The sequence below is a fragment of the Chaetura pelagica genome, unplaced genomic scaffold (assembly GCF_000747805.2).
Source record: "Chaetura pelagica isolate M959 unplaced genomic scaffold, ChaPel_1.0 scaffold377, whole genome shotgun sequence".
Classification (NCBI taxonomy): domain Eukaryota; kingdom Metazoa; phylum Chordata; class Aves; order Apodiformes; family Apodidae; genus Chaetura; species Chaetura pelagica.
In genome coordinates this window covers 121,393-140,570 of record NW_009953908.1, presented here as the reverse complement: position 1 = coordinate 140,570, position 19,178 = coordinate 121,393, and the positions used below count along the sequence as shown (strand labels likewise).

The 19,178-nt window shown below is 37.5% G+C and overlaps 1 protein-coding gene across 1 annotated transcript; it reads right to left on the bottom strand.

Moving 5' to 3' along the window:
- Positions 1-1,607: 1,607 nt before the first annotated feature.
- On the bottom strand, positions 1,608-13,532 carry RNF149 (ring finger protein 149). The gene is made up of 8 exons (XM_010001432.1): positions 13,521-13,532; positions 13,065-13,137; positions 11,751-12,001; positions 8,775-8,843; positions 5,838-5,920; positions 5,256-5,352; positions 2,474-2,669; positions 1,608-2,173 (listed from the first exon to the last, which is right to left on the bottom strand). The coding sequence occupies exons 1-8, from the start codon at positions 13,530-13,532 to the stop codon at positions 2,115-2,117; spliced, it is 840 nt and encodes a 279-aa protein (XP_009999734.1). The 3' UTR covers positions 1,608-2,114.
- Between the last annotated feature and the right edge of the window lie 5,646 nt (positions 13,533-19,178).

Below are 19,178 nucleotides of genomic sequence, written 5' to 3'. Positions count from 1 at the left end.
CTTTCGCTTTTCTTCCAGCTTTCTGAAAAATCTCAGCTTTGATTCTTTAGAAAAGCTTTTAGTTTTATAGGTATTATGTAAAAGTTGAAGTACTTACACGTTTCTCCCCTTCAGCATGAATATTGCGCTGCCGGTACCAGCAAGACACAATCCACAGACTGGCAAGACTTCTCTTGACAACGCCTTTTGGTTCCTCCTTGAGCTAGAGTTTAAACCCTCTCAACATTTACTATATCAATGTTCAATTTTGTGTTAAGGAAGAGGGAGAAGACTTCACTTTTAATATTGAAGAGATAGTTAAAAAGGCAGTTCTGGAAATGTTTATAAGCTTCCTCTGGAGACTTAAGTGTCCCTATACATCTTTTGGTTTAGTTGTTTTTTTCATTTGTTCAGTTCTGGAGATGGTCAGTCATATTCCATGCTCATGTGCTTCTTGAAAGATAAAGGCATCACAACAACTTGCACCTGCTGGTGACATCAGAACTACAACCTGACAATTTTTCAGTAAACCTAAAAGTTACACTCCTACAGCCAGGAGGCAGTTTTATTATTTTTTTAAAACTAGGCATTGATAAGAATATTTTGCAGGAAGTTTAGGGTGAAACATCTGCTCTGCAAAGTAGAAGTTCAGATTATATTTCCCCCACCTCTGTCGTTTCTGGAACATTCATTCTAAAATTAAAAAAAAAGTTATTGCTTCTACTGAAGCTCAAATATAAGTTAGAAAAAGAATTGCATATTTTCTTAAAAACATTCCAAATATACATTTTAAAAACAAAAACACACTCTAAAACAAATGTCTACTAAAAGACACTGTTTTAAGCAACCTGTAGTAACAGCTTTACAAAAGAAAACTGAGGAATGTAGCATATTATTTGTAACACGATAATGCTAAAATCCTAAACAATTCACTTAACACTCTTAGTAAGTAGTGTTTTAAATATACGTATTTCTTTACAAAACAGTTTAGCAATTCCTTATGCCACTTGAAGCTTATAAATATTTGAATAAGAGGTCATAATGAGAGATGCCAGGGTTTATGTTTACTCTCAGATGCTTCATGTTTCTTAAGTGTTTTACCATAAGGCACAATACTGCTAATTTAAAGAAATAAAAGCTAATGGCAAACTCATTTATAACTCCTAATGTGGAATTATCCAAGAGAAAAATTCCAGCACCGCTATGCAAAGAAAAAGAGGAAGAATAAAAACAACACAAAACCAAACTTTGAAGATCCTAAGGAACCGTTTCAATTCGTACATAACTAAGTGGGATAGGAACAGGAGAAAGAAGGAATTAAGTAAATTCTTATAAATAGACAAATATATTTTAGCAATAATTAGCCCTTTACCTCTGTTCTACTGAGTTTAATATTTAAAGAGGCAACCAGTGTGCATATAACTAAGTAAGTCTACATGCTCAGCACGTGAAGACCACCTAGCACAACCTATTACTGCCAAATTCAGTATAAAAGCTACCAAGATGGAGAAAGTCTACTTTTCTCTCAGCATCCATTCTGAGCAGAACACACTACAAGATCAAATTAGTATTCGTTACATGTAAGGAAAGTTGCAACAAGCAATATTTTCTTCATCACAAAAAAATGATATGCAACATATCCATGAAATTATTTGATTACTTCAAGGTTAAGACTATGTCTTTTTGAAGAATATCCATCTCCAATTACAACAAATTGGAACTTTCAGAACATTTTAATAAGTTGTAGCCTTGTAAGTGTTCTCCGTATGTACCTACTGAATGTAAATAGTGCATCCCAAGTATTTTTCCATTAGACATTCTACATTGTTTTCACTGCCTAGTCTTCACCTTTGTAACAGCCCTCCTGGAACACAATGACATTGCAACAATGCTTACAGAAAAAGGGTTATTGCATCTTTTTTTCAGGATGAGACATCCAGAGGAGATTTTATAAAATCCTCCTGTGTACAAAATTCTTAGTTATTAGCCCTTTTGGAACACCAGCTAGAAAAGTTTGAAAGGTAAAATAATTTACATTGTTATTTTTCCCATTAACTAGACAAAAGTCCATACTAATTAAATAAAAAATAATAAGTTCTTCAGCAGTCTATTCAAGGTATCTTCCGTGAAGCAGTTCAGTGGGCATTTCCATTAGATAGATGTTCTCCATGTCGGTTATTACTGACATCCACATCTAAAAGTCAGGAATGAGAAGAAAAATTGTTTGCTGATTTACTATGGTAATACATTTTGTGCTACATTAATCCAAACTCAGGCAAGAAATTTCATATTCATGTTTACTTAAGGTTCTCAAGATTCTCTGTGTAAGTAAGCCTCCTAAGATACTGTTTACATTTTTTCCCCCTCTCAAGACCAATTTTCTCCAGCTCGTCCACACTGCAATAACACTACTGACATCACTTAGAGAATGGCTTCTTCTAACACAGTGAATGGTGTTAAGACTCGTCAAGTGATAAACTAAATTCTCACTTACCAAGCAACGCTGTGGTTTCACCTGCATCCTCTTTTAAACTGGTACATTGGAATACAGATTCATTAGTGGAGGAGGCTGACAATTCGCTCACATCGTTTCTGTCATCATCTTGTAAAGCAATACTCAGGCTTCCAACTGAAACACTGCCACTTATTGATTCGGGTATTGGAACTTCAAGTACATCTTCAGGGTCCCCCTTCAAAAATAAATAAATTTAACTGACACTTTTGTCTACCATTAGGCATCAACACTTCTCCAGGTTACCACTTTGTAATCTCAACTTACTGGAAAAAAAGACCATTTTTGGGGACCTGTTATCTAGGTCTGACTGCAAAGAAACAAAGCCAAGCAGAAGAAAAGCCACTTTCAAAGCCACTCCAAAGCCAAGAGCAGCAACAGCATTTTTTTTCCAGCCTTTCGGATGGAATACTTCAACACTGCAGCAACAGTATTGCTGCAGTCTGATTAGGAGCAGGCTCAGCACATACCAAGTCTTCACTGAGCAAACATATTGATCCTTTATGAGCTTGTGAACCTGCTGTCTTCCATAAGACTTGAGTAAGCTTGGATTATTTTTTTTTTTTACTGGGGTGAGCAGACATCTGGCATCAGAACAAAGCTCCTTCCTCCTCTGCCTCCAGCCTAACCTTAAGTCTGTTCCAAAAATGCAAATATGCTGGCTTGTCACTTTGCAGGAACTATCATCTGCAGCACAAGCAAAGGAATTTATTTCACCTATTGTATAGCATGAGCTATTTCTGATCCATTCTGAAAGTTAATTACAAGTCCTAACTCACAATCCTGTTCCTAAGATCAGATATTCTACCTTCACTTCATTATTGCCATTAATATACTGACATTATTTATACATAAGCAGGGAGCCATTATTCTGTCGGCATAGAAAATGCGTATTTTTCCCCTCCTCAAGCAATTAGCAAAGGCCGATCTTAACATTTAAGAAATTCTAGGCTGATTCTTCCTTACACACTAAAGCAGCATATTTAAAATGTACTGAATTTTAATAAGGTATAGAAATGCTACCACTGAACGTAAGTTAAGATGCATGTGATATTAATGTCTACACATGTGAGCAGGGGACAAATTATTTTGGTTCTCAAAATTAAGGCAGTTAATAAATAAGCACTGAAGCTACAAGATTCAACAATTCTCAACCTAATCAGTCAGAGATGCTGAACTGCAGGGATTTTTGTAAGAAATTGCATAATGCAGAACTAGACCACTCAAGTCTGCTCTTTACAAAACAGAAGCTAGGTAATAGGACTTAAGTGCCATATTTCTACTTGAAGCTTTTACAAATTTTGAAGCATCTGAAATATGAAACTGAACTGAGCCTTCAGCCTCTTCATAGAGGGTTTAGTAGCTTTCTATAATAAGGCTGCACATTCTTATCTGCAGTTATGTCACTCAGGGAGCACACTGCTGAAAGAAGCTGCCTTGCTCTTCACACGTTTTTTTTCCTCCCATCAGTGAAAAATTCACACAATCACTCCATAAACTAGGTTGGACAACCTGGATCAGACTGAAAACTAAGTTAGAACAATAACAACACTGAACCATTTCCCACATTACTAACGTCAGTGGGACTTACTGATGCATAAGCAAGGCACATTTACTCCATTCTATTACAAAAAGTAACTAGGCTTCTGAATTTAATATAACCCCATTCAACCTGCTCTCCAACATTCACTTTGCCTAACAAGCAGAGGAGGTACTACTCCTGGAGAGGCTTAGTATCAGTATCCTCTACAACAGCGTGAATTCAGGGAATAGAAGTATTCTGAAAGATCTAGTATTTCAGTTTTCAACCTGTATACAAAAGGATATATCCTTCTGCTTGTAACACAAATTACATCAATGACAAGAACTGAATGTGAACAAAAAAAAGCTGCTAACATAACATTATTACATTAATAAAAGCTATTTCACGTTTGCCTTAATACACAGAAGTGTCACAATCTGGCATATGTATTACATAGCAAGAGTATTGTCACATTTGACAAAACAAAAAAGTAATTTTCAGAAGTCTTCCATAGATCTCTTAAGTCTGCAACAAAATAAGAGGAAAGCTAATCAAAACGCAGACCTAGTCTGTGAAAGGAAGAAAGGTTTCCCCTGAAACCAAGGGACACCAGTATTTTCTTATTTCTGTAGATCAGTAGTAGAGAATTACACTCATGCCTATGGCATTTGAGTGGTACTCAAGACTACTTATCAACAGTGACTGAGAAACCTACCACATGTGTCTTCATTTCTCTTTTCTGGTGCTGTCAGAAAGAAATGAGAGCACAATTTTCTCTACTTAACCACCTTCTGTTGAATGTCTTCAGGAAGGTTCAAAGTACTGGTTTATTTACAGGCACAGCACACTGGGCATACGTGGAAAGTACACAAACACTTGAGATAGAAAAACTGTAATTTCTTCCTTTTAACAACAGTTCTCAACAAGATCAAATATATGCTCTAGATGTATTGAATTAAGTTATAGTTTTGCAGTTTGGGCAAATTGCCTCACCTCTGTTTCAACTTCCTCACTATCATCAGCTAGAGATAGAAAAAATTGGTTATCACAGAATAGTAAACAGAGAATTCATAAGTTGCTTGATACTCTGCTTAAGCTCTTACTCATAAAATTACCCTATTTTTCTGGTTCTCACTCAATTACTCTTGCATCTTGGCCCAGTTTCTTCAGTCTCATCAAGTAACAACTTCTCATCCTGCACTGTACTTCTACCTTTAAGTTTAAAGTAAGTATGCAACATACCCAGTATCCCAAAGCTTTGATAACGTCTAGTTTACACATTGGACAAGTTCGGTGGTCCAAAAGCCAAGGGTCAATGCATGTTCTATGGAAGATGTGCCTAAAGAAAAGAAATGCCCTTTAGAACTTCTCATGAAAACTACATGCTATTCCTTCAAAGTGCAAGTGAATACATTAAAAAAAAAAAAAAAAAAAAAAAAAAATTCTTTCTTTATAACCTTGACTATTTGGTACTGCTTAGTTTACCAGGACAGGTATAGTTCTGGAAGCATCTTCTTACATGCTAGCTTTCTGAAATAAGAGACAAGAGACTGGCAACAAGGACACCACAACGCTACCAGTCCTACAATGTACAGTTCCAGCTTAACACTAAGAAAGCTGTACTTCACTCCTACACTTTTTCCAATTGATCATTTTTCCTGCATGCACATGAAGTGCTACACGGTCTCCCAGTGCTCAGCATGTAACATGCCACGCAAATGGCACAGCTTCAGCTCTGCCACCAGACTTGCAGAAGAGTTTCCAGAAAGCTTATCATGCATTTCTTCAGGAAAATATGCTGAAGAGGAAAGAAGGGCAACTTACTTGCATGGCAGAATTCGGACAGTGTCTTTCAGTTTATAGTTCTCAATGCACACAGCACAGTTTTCCACATCAACATCTAAACCCTAAAGATAACAACACATTTATTATGCATTACATTCATATTTCATTACAGAACAAGCTCTGTGCAATAGCTAGCTTCACAGAATGTAAGATGCATAAAATGGTTTAGCAAATGCAAACATCTATTTCATTTAATTCAAGATTCCATCTACGGGTGATTTGATCAAGTGATACCAAATATTATAAGCAGTCAGACTCTTAATTTTTTAATTAAATACATACATATGGTACATTAAGTAACGTGTTACGTTGCAAGCATTGGCTTTGCTCATGACAGCACAGTAAAATTTCAGTTTAAAGTAACTATAAGAAGAAGAAATTTTTTAAAAGGTCAGCATAGATGAAAGCCCACCATCTAATTCTTAACTGATGGTCCCAAAGACTTGCAAGTGCTTAAGTAGGATAAGTTTGTTGGGGTCAAACACTGCAAGCCCCTTCTTCCCCACTTTCTTCTACCACATCCTAGCAGACATCCCTTGGTAGCTAGAAGAGAACTGAAGCAGTAATTTGGCATGGTTTTTAAAACTACTCTCCAAGCGCACACCAGAGATATAGTCAAAACACAGTATTTCCCCATCTCAATTTGTTTCTTTCTAAGGGTTAAATAAATATCTTTCCTAACAGGTCTTACTGTCTTCTGGAATGCATGCTTATAGCTGCAGTGCTAATATGATGGGTATCTCCAGATACAAGAGAAGTAATTCCATGTTAACTGAGTTGTATAAAACATCAGTATTCAGAAACAGACAGTGACCCAACTTCTCCCCTTTCAACCCCTGCAAAGTAAGTTTTCTGCTTACTGAAGCACTTCAATTTCATTACCACAAACACTCAAATGAATTAGTACTGCAAACTTTCAAGTTCAGGGCAAGTTTTTCCCTTCTTTTCATGCTAGCGGTTTACACAATTAATGTCTTAAATTCCCAAGTAAATCAAATTAAGACTTTTTACAAAAGCAAAATTTATTCTATAACAAGTAGCTTTTTTTTTTCTGTACAAGAAGCAAAGTCTAAGCAGACTATATATAGCACATACTCAAACAAGCATCCATTTTACAATAATCCCATAAGCTTCTCCAGAAAGATCTAAATGATGGCAAATACACTTTTACAATATTGACCTATCTTTTAGTTAAATACCTCAACCACAAATGAAGTGATAATGAAAGACGATACAGTGTCACAGTAGAGAAATATACTCTTTTAAATATTTCCTTTTGGCCATTATGATGTTCTAAAAAAGCACACTTACAGAGCAGACAGGACTGTATTTCCTGATAAATTTACCTTACTTCATGAAAGTACGCTGTATCATTAAGTTACAGAAATTTTCTGATAATAAGCCAATTCAAATATAATTAGAAGAAAATTATTTGCCAAGCACAACAGCTCTTTTTTAATAGAGCTTTTAATCTTAAGCTCATTCTACTTTGCAAAACTAACATAGGTCTCATAGTTAAGATCAGCATACCACATGCCAACTTAGTCAATTTCCCCCATTTTATTTATTTTTAGTCAAGGGTGTACTGACTGGAAGGAACTACCCAGAACAGTGCAAACATCTCTAATACAAATTGTTTTTAGATGTTTACTGAACAAACATAAAGCAGTTAACAGCTTCCTTGTGGTTCTCACCATACGTTTAATCTTGACTCTTACATCCATTTCTTCCTACACTGATGTTACACTTTGATGTCGCTTTACACAAATTTTGATTCAATTCCATTGTTCTTGATCTCTAATCTCACCATTGTATGAACCTAAGTATGAACATCCCTCTGTTCACAGCTTGAAAGACATTACTTTTGATGGAATTTAGAATTGAAAGTCACAAATACTTGTAAAATGCTACTTAAACATGCTGAATGCATAAGAGGAAAAGAGGCAAGTTCAAAACCAGTTGGGTTTTTCATTTCGAAACTGATTTACTGAATTAAAGACATTCTCATGATCTGAGCTGAGCACATGATCTGAGCTGAACAGCTTCTGTTAAAACACAGCTTTTAAAGTTTTTAGACATAAACGTCTTTTCTCACCTTAATTTTATTCATGGATAAAAAAACCCTTATCCTTCTTTTTCACCTCTGAGCAAATCAGTCCTTAAGTAAATAAGACACACAAGGGTGGCAAAAAACATCTATATAGTAGCAGAAGTCTAGTCATAAACTAGTTTAGCAGCTAGGCTCAGAGCTGCCTGAAGCTCCAAGTAAAACCAGTCTTTTCTTAAAAAACCTTGGCTTTCAGTTATTCTAGTACAGCCAGGAGTTTAGGTCATATGCTGTCAAAGCTACTTCTTCAAAGCTGTTTTAATTTTTAGAATAGCTTTATTTTAATACATTCAATGTACTCCTAAAAAAAGTATACTTCAAGCAAGTCAATACAGCTCCTTCATGTACTGTACGTCGTACGATTAAACAAGTGTTTAATTTTACAATGCTTTTTTTATTTCTAAGACCTTCTGATCAATAAAAAGATAGAAGTTTTTAAGAAAACAAAATATTACATCAGCTGAAAGAACTGTGCAATCAATAGGTCCTAGGAAGTATTTTGCAATCCACTTGTTGATGTTTTCAAGTGCTGATATTAGTGTTTCCTCATCTTTACAGCACCAGCCCTGTAGTCGCCTGTAACATTCTGTATAACCAGATACTTGAAAAAAACCCAGCCTTACATTTCATAAGCAGTTAAAATTTGACTCTTCAGCTTTAAGCTTGGCCTTCCAAGCAAAGGTGCTAAAATGAGCCTAATATTGTAAAAGTCACACTTCAGTTACGTTGTCAGAATTTTAGCTTGAAATCTATAAAGACATTACAACAGTTTTTAAATAATAAAGCAATAACCGGAGCCACTGAATTACCTTTTCTCCACGTTTCACAGTATGCAGCTGAAGCTGGCTGATTGCTTTCTTGGTTTCTTTCCTATGTCCCTTGAATAAAGATTTTAAATATTAGTACACTAGTTAGTTTTAAGAGTTACATTTCAAAGCTTTTAAAATACTTTCTATATGGATCATGCAGACTTCTGAATGCATTTAAAGACTCATCTTTGGCTAGCTGATTTGTTTATAAAATACTTTGAGCCAGCAGATATTGAAAGAAGTGCAAGTTTTGCATTCTGAGGGCACAGCAGCAAAAATTATCTAGGAGTGTACAGCTCTTAAAATGAACTCAACTGGTGCAAACTACACAGACCAAGTTGAAATACACAGCCTCCTATTGTTACTGCCTGCATCAAGGATGGAAAAGCTGACAGTAACAGGCTTTAGAGGCATCAGAACTGGAACAACAGCCATATAACCAGACCTTCTAGCTAGGCAAGCCCATGAGCAAGCACACGTTTTGCAGAAGCTTGAGAGAAGGTGGAATCCTGCCCAGCAGCCTACAGCTGGCCACCAGGTCAAAAGGTTGCTTGTAGCTATTAATGCTTCCCCTCAGTTAAACACTGTCTCACATGTTATACAAAGCTTTGCACTGAAAGGACACATTATGCAAAGGACATAACAAGAAAGGCTTAACAGACATGAGACACCATACTGGACTTCTATACAGTAACAGACCTAATTATGCTTAGAGGGGAAGCAAGAAAAGAAAGCAGTACTGTATTCCAAGACAAAGTGCTAACTACTGCTAGAAACTGAGAAACTAAACACTCTCGATTAACAGATGTTGATCTGCCCAGCAGCAGCCCTCACTGATGAAAGACCATAATGGAATTAAAAAAAAATTATAATGGTGTCTTTTCTCGGTAATGCTAATTACAATGACTTACATAATTACACAAACTTACAGTATTGAAAATTGGGATTTTTATTTTTTTTTGTTAAAAAGAGTTAGTCTCTTAACCAACCAACCAGCAGCAGCAGTTTATTCCACCTTCTGTATCAGCTCAGGGTTTTCTGCACAGTCCTGTTCCATCTTCAGCAACAAGAAGGTCTTCCAAAGTGCTACTGCTAACCTGATGTTAGAATAAACCTTAAGATACCCATCCTCACCTTCACTTAGCAGCTATGCAGCAGCTTGCTTTAAAGCATGGCATACTTAACTCCCAAGTTTTAATTACAGTGGAGTCAGTAAGCCAAGCATAAGAAGATTCAGGTAAGAAAAGTGGCTTTTTGTTTCCAGAATTCTTTTGACTCCTGAAGATTTATCTGGACCAAGATTTTCACAACATATTTAAACTTTGTATGGTTTTGTAAATTTTTTTTTTAAATAGCCATTTTAAGAGGGAGAGTTGAGAAAATGGTGTAATCTTCTAAAGCTAAACAATTTCATTTCATTAATGAGCATTTAGACAACAAGCCCAATGGAAAAAAATTTTAGGAGTCTCTGGTACCTATCTCTGGGAAATACCACGTCACCCTAAAAAACACTCTCCAAACTATTCATAAAGTATGTGAACTTTTCATAGCATGAACTACCCTAAAGACAACAGAAAGAAGCAACTTGCCTCATCAGATAACTGTCACAAAAACACACTCCTTTTTCTATAAACACTTCTCAAAATTGTTTTCTTGAAAGAATTCTCAGAATGCAACTTCTAAGACTTAAAGCTTAGTAAAAAAGACTCTAAGGAACCAACATGTCAAGAAGACCACAAGTTTAATTGATAGATAAGTCCCATGTGTTACCCTCAGTTAGTGAAAAGAAAAATTAAGTATTTTCCTAGAAGAGTCCTTCAAGTCCACATCAGAGCTCAGACTCCTGAAGGCAAACAAAGAAATCCCCTTCCCCCTCCTCCAAAGCCAGAATCTACATAGTCAAACAGAAGGTAGGGGATATCCATGCAATAAGCAGTCATTTGAAACAATTTATTTGGTTGTTGTTCAGAACTGAGTATAAAAATCAAAAGAACTGCTTACAAAGAAAAAGAAGTGCTTCTTTTTCACTGTTAGCAGAAAACTATGGTAGAGCTGCTTATGACCATGGGAGAAACCAAACCTTTTTGCAAGAGTTGAAAAGCACAGGGAAGTGCCATCCAAAGATATTTTCAAAACTCAGCTGGACTAGGTCCACAACAACTCCATATAAGTTGCTCTCTTGAGTGCAGGGGTTTGAAGCAGATAGCCTCCAGAGGTCCCTTCCATTTCTTCCAATTCTCTGATTAAGTACTTCCCTCAGGGGAAAAAATAAAGTTTATTATTTTTTTACCTATCAAAGAACAGGAATGTGGAAGGGACAAATAAAGAGCAAAGTTATTCCTTCCTGATCTTCCCGGTACTCACTGCTCTGAGCACTTCAGGTAGTACAAGAGACCTGAATCTTAACAGACATGCTCCTTCAAGTCTGCTCCAATTCTGTACTCTACAGTGGAGTGGTAGGATTACAAGTATCAAAAATAGTTTTCAGAAAGCTTTAGCATCAAAACTTCTAGCCCTAACTACTTGTGGATCTTATTAAGAAAAAAAATTACCGTGGCCTATTGTCAATTAAAAAAAAAAAAAAAAAAAAAAACTGGTTAGGGAAGTTAGTACTTTCAGGATGAAAATTACTGAAGAATGAAAATAAGTTTTAATGTCAAAATGAAGGAAGTTAAGTTAGGTGATAAATCACACAGGAAGCTGCCTTTACTCAGTTGTTGACCAGTGGCTAAATGTATTTCCCACTACTCCATAGAAGTATCTAATAATTATAACTAGCCAAACTTGCAATGCCAATTAGCACACTGCTTATTAGCCTCACTAACTCACTCAGCCTCACTGAGTAGCATCCACAGACAGTAAAGCAGGAAGACAGCAGAGATCTTCAATAATGTTCCAATAAACAAGCCAAGTTAGGCAACTGAATTGACATTAAGACAACAGTAAATACTCTAAAGCATCATCACCTCCAATTACCTGGTTTCCAAACTGTGATCCTGTATACAGGAAACGTTGTATATAGTAAAATATGAGCCAAGCGAGCGATATAATCATCATGGTGATAAAAGCGATGGCTACAAACACAACTGACTGACCACTAATATATTCCTGCACATGTCGTGTGCCAACAACAATAGTCATTTTTACTGGAATCCCTCTTCGTACTGGCTCCAATATCTCTATTCCTTTTGGATAGCCAACCATTATCACCACTGTATTTCCTGTTCCTGTTGGAGGGGGAAAAAAAAAAAGATAAGATCAGTCATAACAGTAAAAATTCAGGCATTCTGGCTTGATGGTAATTTGGGCCCCTTCAGTTAAGATCACCGAGTAAAGTTAGAGGAAATCCTCTGACTTCTTTTCAGGTATAGCACACTTGATATACAGTTCGCTAGTAAAGAACCCTTTATCTGCTTTATGAAACTCTCAAGCACAAGATAAACATCAATAGATGCATCTTTACTGTTCAAGGTCTTATACTCCTCATTCCACACAGTGACATGGGATGTGGATGCCACGCAAAAAAGTACCAGGCAAGTTATACACATCTCATCTTGAGGTTGCTGAAGTTCTGACATGCAACTCAGGAACAGCTGGTCTTTTATTTGTCAGTGTGGGAATTTTAGCTGCAGATGGAGACAATATATGAATGCCATGAATAGAGACATATTAAGTCTGAATCCAAATCCATAGCAGAATTACACTGAATATGTGAAAAAGGGAATAAAGATACAATATTTAAATTAAATTACATTAAACATTGAAATAAAAAACTCTTCAATATTAAATATTCAAAATGTAAAGAGACTTCATGAAAAAGACTTGTCAAAAAATACCTTGGGACACTTTTGGGAGCATGGAATCAAAGGATTTTTCCATTTGATTTGAACTCAAAAGCACTCAATCCATATGAAAGCGCAGTTTACTCCAAAAAAAACCTCTAAGCAACATACTGCCACCAAAAATTACAAGATACTGTCAAGATCAACAAGCAGAATAACTTCTGTATTACAAAATAAACTACAAACAAATGTACTAGTTAAAAATATCACATTTTGACTACTATTCACTACTACTATTTGAATAGTTCTTTGTGTGTATCAACACTGCTATACATCCTTGGGAAGTCACGGCTTCATAGCTTGCTTTGCACTCTTATCTTTGAGAAGTGAAATGAAGCTTGAGTCAGATAGAAAGGAGAGGAAGAAGAAAGAAGTGACAGGTTTGCCCAGCCAGAAAGCTAAAGCTATAATGTCACAGCTACCTTTTTAGACTGACAAGATTACCCACCTGCAACAAGACCTCCCACTGAAGACTTAAAGCTTGTTTCCCTTCCGGCTATGTTAGATTCACTACTGAGAAGCTACGTCAAAAGAAATGGTTGCCTAATTTATAACATTATAACAAGCGGGGGTTTTCAGAACTCAAAGCAACATTCCAAACTCACCCACCTCTCCGCCTACTAAGACAAAGGGTTATTTGCTTGAAATATTTTTTAAAAACTCCTTTTGTTGAAACTGTTCTGGCTGTGACACCTCACTAACCAGGCCATTCTGCTACCATGCCATGGGGAACTTGCAGAAGCTTCACTTCTGTATATGGCAGCTCCTCCTGAAAGGTGTAAGCGGTCTGCTCTGGATGATATACTGAAGTTTTCAGATACTAGTTGAATAACCATCCTATCCCAACACCAGTTACCTTTTTTCAGCTTCACTTTATGCAACCATCACACTTATGGTCACTTACTGTAAGAACCATTGCGCTCATCTGCCAGATACAGGCCCAGCAAAAAAGCAGATTTTCCAAAGAGGACTACAATTCTGGAAGTTTTGAAATAGTGCAGAGAGACAAAGAAAAAGATGCTGCTGGGGAAAGGACCTGTGTCTCCCCTCAGGTACCCCACTCTGCTCACCAAGAGCACCCACCCAGCTCCCAGCAGGTGCTGGCCTTGCCTGGTGGGTTCATTAGGAGACACAAAGCAGCAAAGCTGAAGACCAAAAGGACAAATCCACAATAAACTAGACTGTGCCAACTATACAATACCACAAGTTCAGGCCTACTAAAAGTTTGATAATGTTATTCCCCTCTCTGAACCGGCAGGAAAGCATCACCAGGAAGACTTGTGAGTCTCAGAGAAGAGTGGATGAAACACTCCTTTCTTCCTGACTCTGCACAACTCCACGGGGAGTTAACACAAAAAGAATGCAGAAAGGCAGAAATCTATCTCACATTGCTGAGAACTGTTATCCCCATAAATAAATCATATTAGATTCTATGTTCTTAATCAACTGTAAGAATTACAAATAACAGGAGGGGTGCCTAAGGATGGCTAGTTAATGGTACAGCAGTGCTGGAAAGATTTATGTAGTTTCATTCAGGCTTGGGGAAGAAAAGATAGTATCAAGTTTTTTCAATCAATAAAGGTTTCCTCCTCAATCCCAAAATCTTGAGTCAGTTTAATCCTGCTATCTAGTTCTCTGCATGAGAAGTAACAAAGAAGTATTTCAAACCCTCACAACAATCAGCAATGCCTTTGTCTGTTTTGTCACTAGCATGTCCAACTATCAGCCAGTTATTTCCTTGAAATGGAAGTCAGGATATTTTTGTGCAAAGGCTGCTGGACACTGTGGCACCTTCTAGTTTTAGAAATAAAACGAGGATGTCATAAATTTTTAAACAAATACCCTTTAAAAGCATTTTAACAGTTTTAAAGACTTGGTGATGAACCTGCCATTAAATACACATGCAATTATCACAATGGCCTTGAAGGTCACAAGACAGAAGGCAGGCAAGAAAAAAATAATTGCAACCCACTATTACATAAGAAACAAGAGCAATCTCAGAGAAGTAGTTGCCCTGAGCAGCCTCTGAGATTATGAGCTTTAACTCATTCCTCACTAATTTTAGACTTCTGTTCTGAAACAGATCACTCAAAGACTGAAATGCTGTTGAGTCATTCCATCAGCTTCCTTAACTGCAACACAACTCAGCGACCTCAAATCACATTTATAAAATAACTCCAAGTATCACACACACATCTACTGAGAGCATGCTTGTTGGCTTTACCTTTCTATAACTTTATAATTTTGTAATTTTTATAAAATTTATACAGTTATACTTATAAATAAATTTATATTTATAAATTTGCAATTTTTACTCTGCTAGAGTTAAATTTGTTCTATTTTCAATGTTTGATTGATGCTTCAGTGGAACCAGGTATGTTTGAAAACTGTATGTGCTTTTTTTTTTTTTTTTTTACATTATCATCCAAATAAAGCAGCGAGAGCTGGCAGATCCTTAGGATACATGGAAAGGAGGCAAAGATCTGTAACCCTGAAGATGAAGGTCTGTTTCCTGCCAGCAGGGAAAGGTCAGTCTTATTGCTAGTATTGCTAGTCTTCTCTTGTAAAAGCTAGTACTCTCCTGAGGAAAAAGTCATACAGAACTTGATTCCAGGCATCCCATACTATCACATTTATTCTCATTCATGCCTGCAGATAACTTCTCATTCAGAAACCAACTGCGGACATACTCTAGTTTTTGTCCTCATGAGAAACACCAGAAACCTCCCAGAGTTTGGGCACCTTAGTAAAAATGCTTAAGCTTACATCCACTTAAGCACAGGCACCCTACTGATAAGCCACAATTAACATTCAACGTTCTCATTAGCTCCTGGTCCAAACAAATGTTTCCAATCTTTACCAAACGTGTAACAGTACACTAATAATCCGATTACAAACTCTGTCTCAATCATCTGCTCCAACCTCATCTCACCAAACCCCTGGCGCACGTTATGATTTCACCTGCCTCAAGAAGGAGGCAGAATAGTAACCAGAACAGTCAAGCAATCAACACTGGTGCACATTCCTGTTTCCACATGGGTTTTGAATATGTATGCACTCTTACACATAAAAGATGCATAAGCATTTTGAAGCTACTCCTGCTTCTTAAGAAGCATGTAGCACCTCAACATCATACAGTCACTGTGCAAGTCAAGCAAGACACTGATTTCAGTTCTGTCCTTTCAGTGGTACAGTACCAGAAGTTCTCAGTAGAAAGCATCAGTGATATAGAAGTTACACACCTGAGTAATGCTGTTGGCAACATAGCAAGAGCTGAACTACAAGCCAACATGACACTGACACTTTGGAGCTGGCAAGAGCTTATAGAATCATGAGTACAAAGTAATTTGCATCTGTTTTGTTCAATGTACCTGCATAAAAAAACACTACATTGAAAGAACAAATAAGTTGGGTGTATTTAGGCAGAGTTGCACCAAATCAAAGACCATTTTCTTTACATAGCCAAAGTCATACACTCTAGTTAAGTCTCAAGCGTACCTTAAATCCACAAGCTAGGCACCAAAACCCTGCTTCGGACCTATCTCAAACTATTGTAGCCAGTTGTCCTTCCTTCCTTCCACCCACATGTCAAGCACTATCATATTTTACTTCATAGTCCTACTTGCCTTTGAATCAGGATTGCCAATTCCTAGCTTGAGAGGGGATTCAGAGATGGCTGGATACTCAGCACAAAGTGTATCAGGAATAACACAGAACCGGAAGACCCTTTTTTCTTTCCACTGCAATGTATGTCTGCCTCTCCCTAATTTCTCAAGAGCACCGAGACTTACAACTTCCTTAGTCCACTCTCCACAATAATCCACACCTTGCCTCTCCAGACTCTTCTCGAAACCACTCCCAGCTAATATTTACAATACTATACAAAAGTTATTTGGTTTTAGAAAGGAATTTGAAAACTCTGTATTGCATAAAGTTCATCACCACCACTAAAAATGAACAGTTGAGACTGCCTACAAACCTATATGCCTATAAGACTGAAGTTTGAGTTTATACTATTTGCATTCAGTAACTTAAGTACAACTCCCTGAGTCATTCAGGTAAAATTAGTACTTTCCACTGGAATAAAAACCCTCTTCAGCTACACATGAAGTTGTTTCACTATTACTTCTCTTGCAGAGGGGTGTCACCCAGCATTGTGAACAACGTAATTCAAGCAGAGAGTAAGGGCCTGAAAAACATGTGACACATTAGTAGGCATATTTGAAGAACCTTATTTTGGAAGGATGGACAGGATTGCAAGGCTACATATTCAAGCTCTCAACTCTTCTTCTCCAAAACTTCAGTTAAAATCCCTACTCACTGCACTCATGAAGCTCACGAGGTACCCATGACAAATTAACTGAAGTGCAGATTATCTGGAATATTCGTCCTTTATCAAATGCTTTGACACCAGATACAGCAAATCTCTTCTTTGCCTGATCAAGGATCTTTCTTTTTGGTCAAGTTGGAATATGTCTAAAAAAAACGCCAAAAAACCAGCAGCAGCACACACACATCACACATACACCAGGAAGCTAAAAGGCCAGGCTTTTCAGAAGGAAAATGGAAAGATGAAACTTTGAGATCAGAAAAGATACCAGTTTATCACCCTCACAATTCAGGCTATGCCTCTATCAGCCATAACCACAGCTCCTTCTCATACCTTTTTCAGTGCCATTAACTACAAATCCATTAAGTGCATGCTCCTTATGCATACAACTCCACTCCTTAGTCACAGCACCGCCGATTTCCCAGGGTATTTGTTCTGAGCACTCCTCCCAGAAGCAGGGTTTGTTTCCTTAAGTCCCTTCACAGGAATGGCAAACTTGGATCCTGTAAAATACAACTTTCCCTTCCACATTCTTCCTTGCCTGTCTTCCACAGACTTCTTTTCCCATTGAAAAAAAAAACAAGATGTGAAAAACTAACAGCAATTCTTCCCTACATTCCCAGAGGGCAGTGAAAAATCTAAACATTTACATGTTTGAAAGTTTTGACCACCAAACAAAGATTTGTGACTCCATTAGAGCTAGTGCTATATTATTACATTCCTGCCCCATCCAAACCATCCTGAAGTCTAGCCCATATTTGCAAAGTCAGTATGATTAAGTACAAATGTATTCTTGTATATACACTATACCAAATCACACTCTTTACATAGGTAGAGCTTTTATCAGCAACATTCTGCCAGTTTAAGCAAAAAACAACCAGCAGTCAGGGAGCACTTCTCTTTATACCACTGATAGCTGGAACTATACCACCTAGTCCACACCTGAACATAAGCCCAAGGTCTTCTGCAGCACAGTTAGAGAGTATGTTAAAAACTTAATAAGCAAGATAAGAAAAGGAGGAATAGATTCCATTAAAGAGCAAATAATATTTATGAAATGCTATGATGGCGTATGGAGAGGAATGTGGAAAAATTCCTATCCTAAGGAAAAATACAGTGACAATGAGAAAAGAAGGTGACATCTGGCAAAGAAATGAATTATTACCCAACAAAGTACCTTAATTGTCACATAAGATCAAAATTAAGGTACTTCTTACCTAGCATCTCACCTCTACTTTCACAGGGAATTAACACAAGAGACAAGCCAGGCTGATCTACCCAAGCAAACAACAGGCTAAAAGGAATGGTTATCATGCTTCCAACCCCCAAGGTGGTGCCACCTGATACTCCAAGGAGAGAGACAAACTTGATTTCACCTGATATATCATAGATGCTATGAAGCAACAGCTCCCTGAGATTTTCAGCTTACCATATTAAAGAAAGTCTGCTTTCTTTAGAAACACATTACGATGCAGCTTCAACCAAGCTCCTGATCTTCCCCTTCCTCATGACCAAGAACAATGGCCTGTGCATTAACAGACTCATTGTACCAGGACCCCATGAAACATATTTGCAGCACTTTTAACTTAGTTTGCTTTGTCTGCGTATCCTCCTCTCAAGGCCTTCCAAACAGATTTTATATCCTAGTTTTGAGGGGTTTTTTTCCCCTTATACTTAAGGATTTGATGTTGCGCTCATAAAAATCCAGCAATACTTTAGGGTCATAAGCAATGACTGCAGTGCCAGAATCATAGAATCATAGAATCCCAGGGGTTGGAAGGGACCTCGAAAGATCATCTAGTCCAACCCCCCTGCCAGAGCAGGGTCACCTAGAGCACATCACACAGGAACGCATCCAGGTGGGTTTTGAATGTCTCCAGTGAAGGAGACTCCACAACCTCCCTGGGCAGCCTGTTCCAGTGCTCCAGGTTTTTACCTTGGCAAAAATCACAGCACCCTTCTGTAGGCTACAGATCACCAGCACACTCAGACAAGCCAACATCCTCCTCTAGGCTCCCGTTTTCCTACAGCATTTGCAAGCATTTAAGAATTACCTGATGCCGGTACCCCTCTCCCATTCTTTACAGACCTGCGCAGAAGAGGACTACGAAGCTATCACAATAAAGGCTGTACCAAAAGCTGCCTTCAAGCAGCGGCACCTATGCCTTCTAAGGCACCAGAAGGCACCTTCTGGATCCCTGGCACGTTTCCGCCAGGCCTGCGGGATCTACC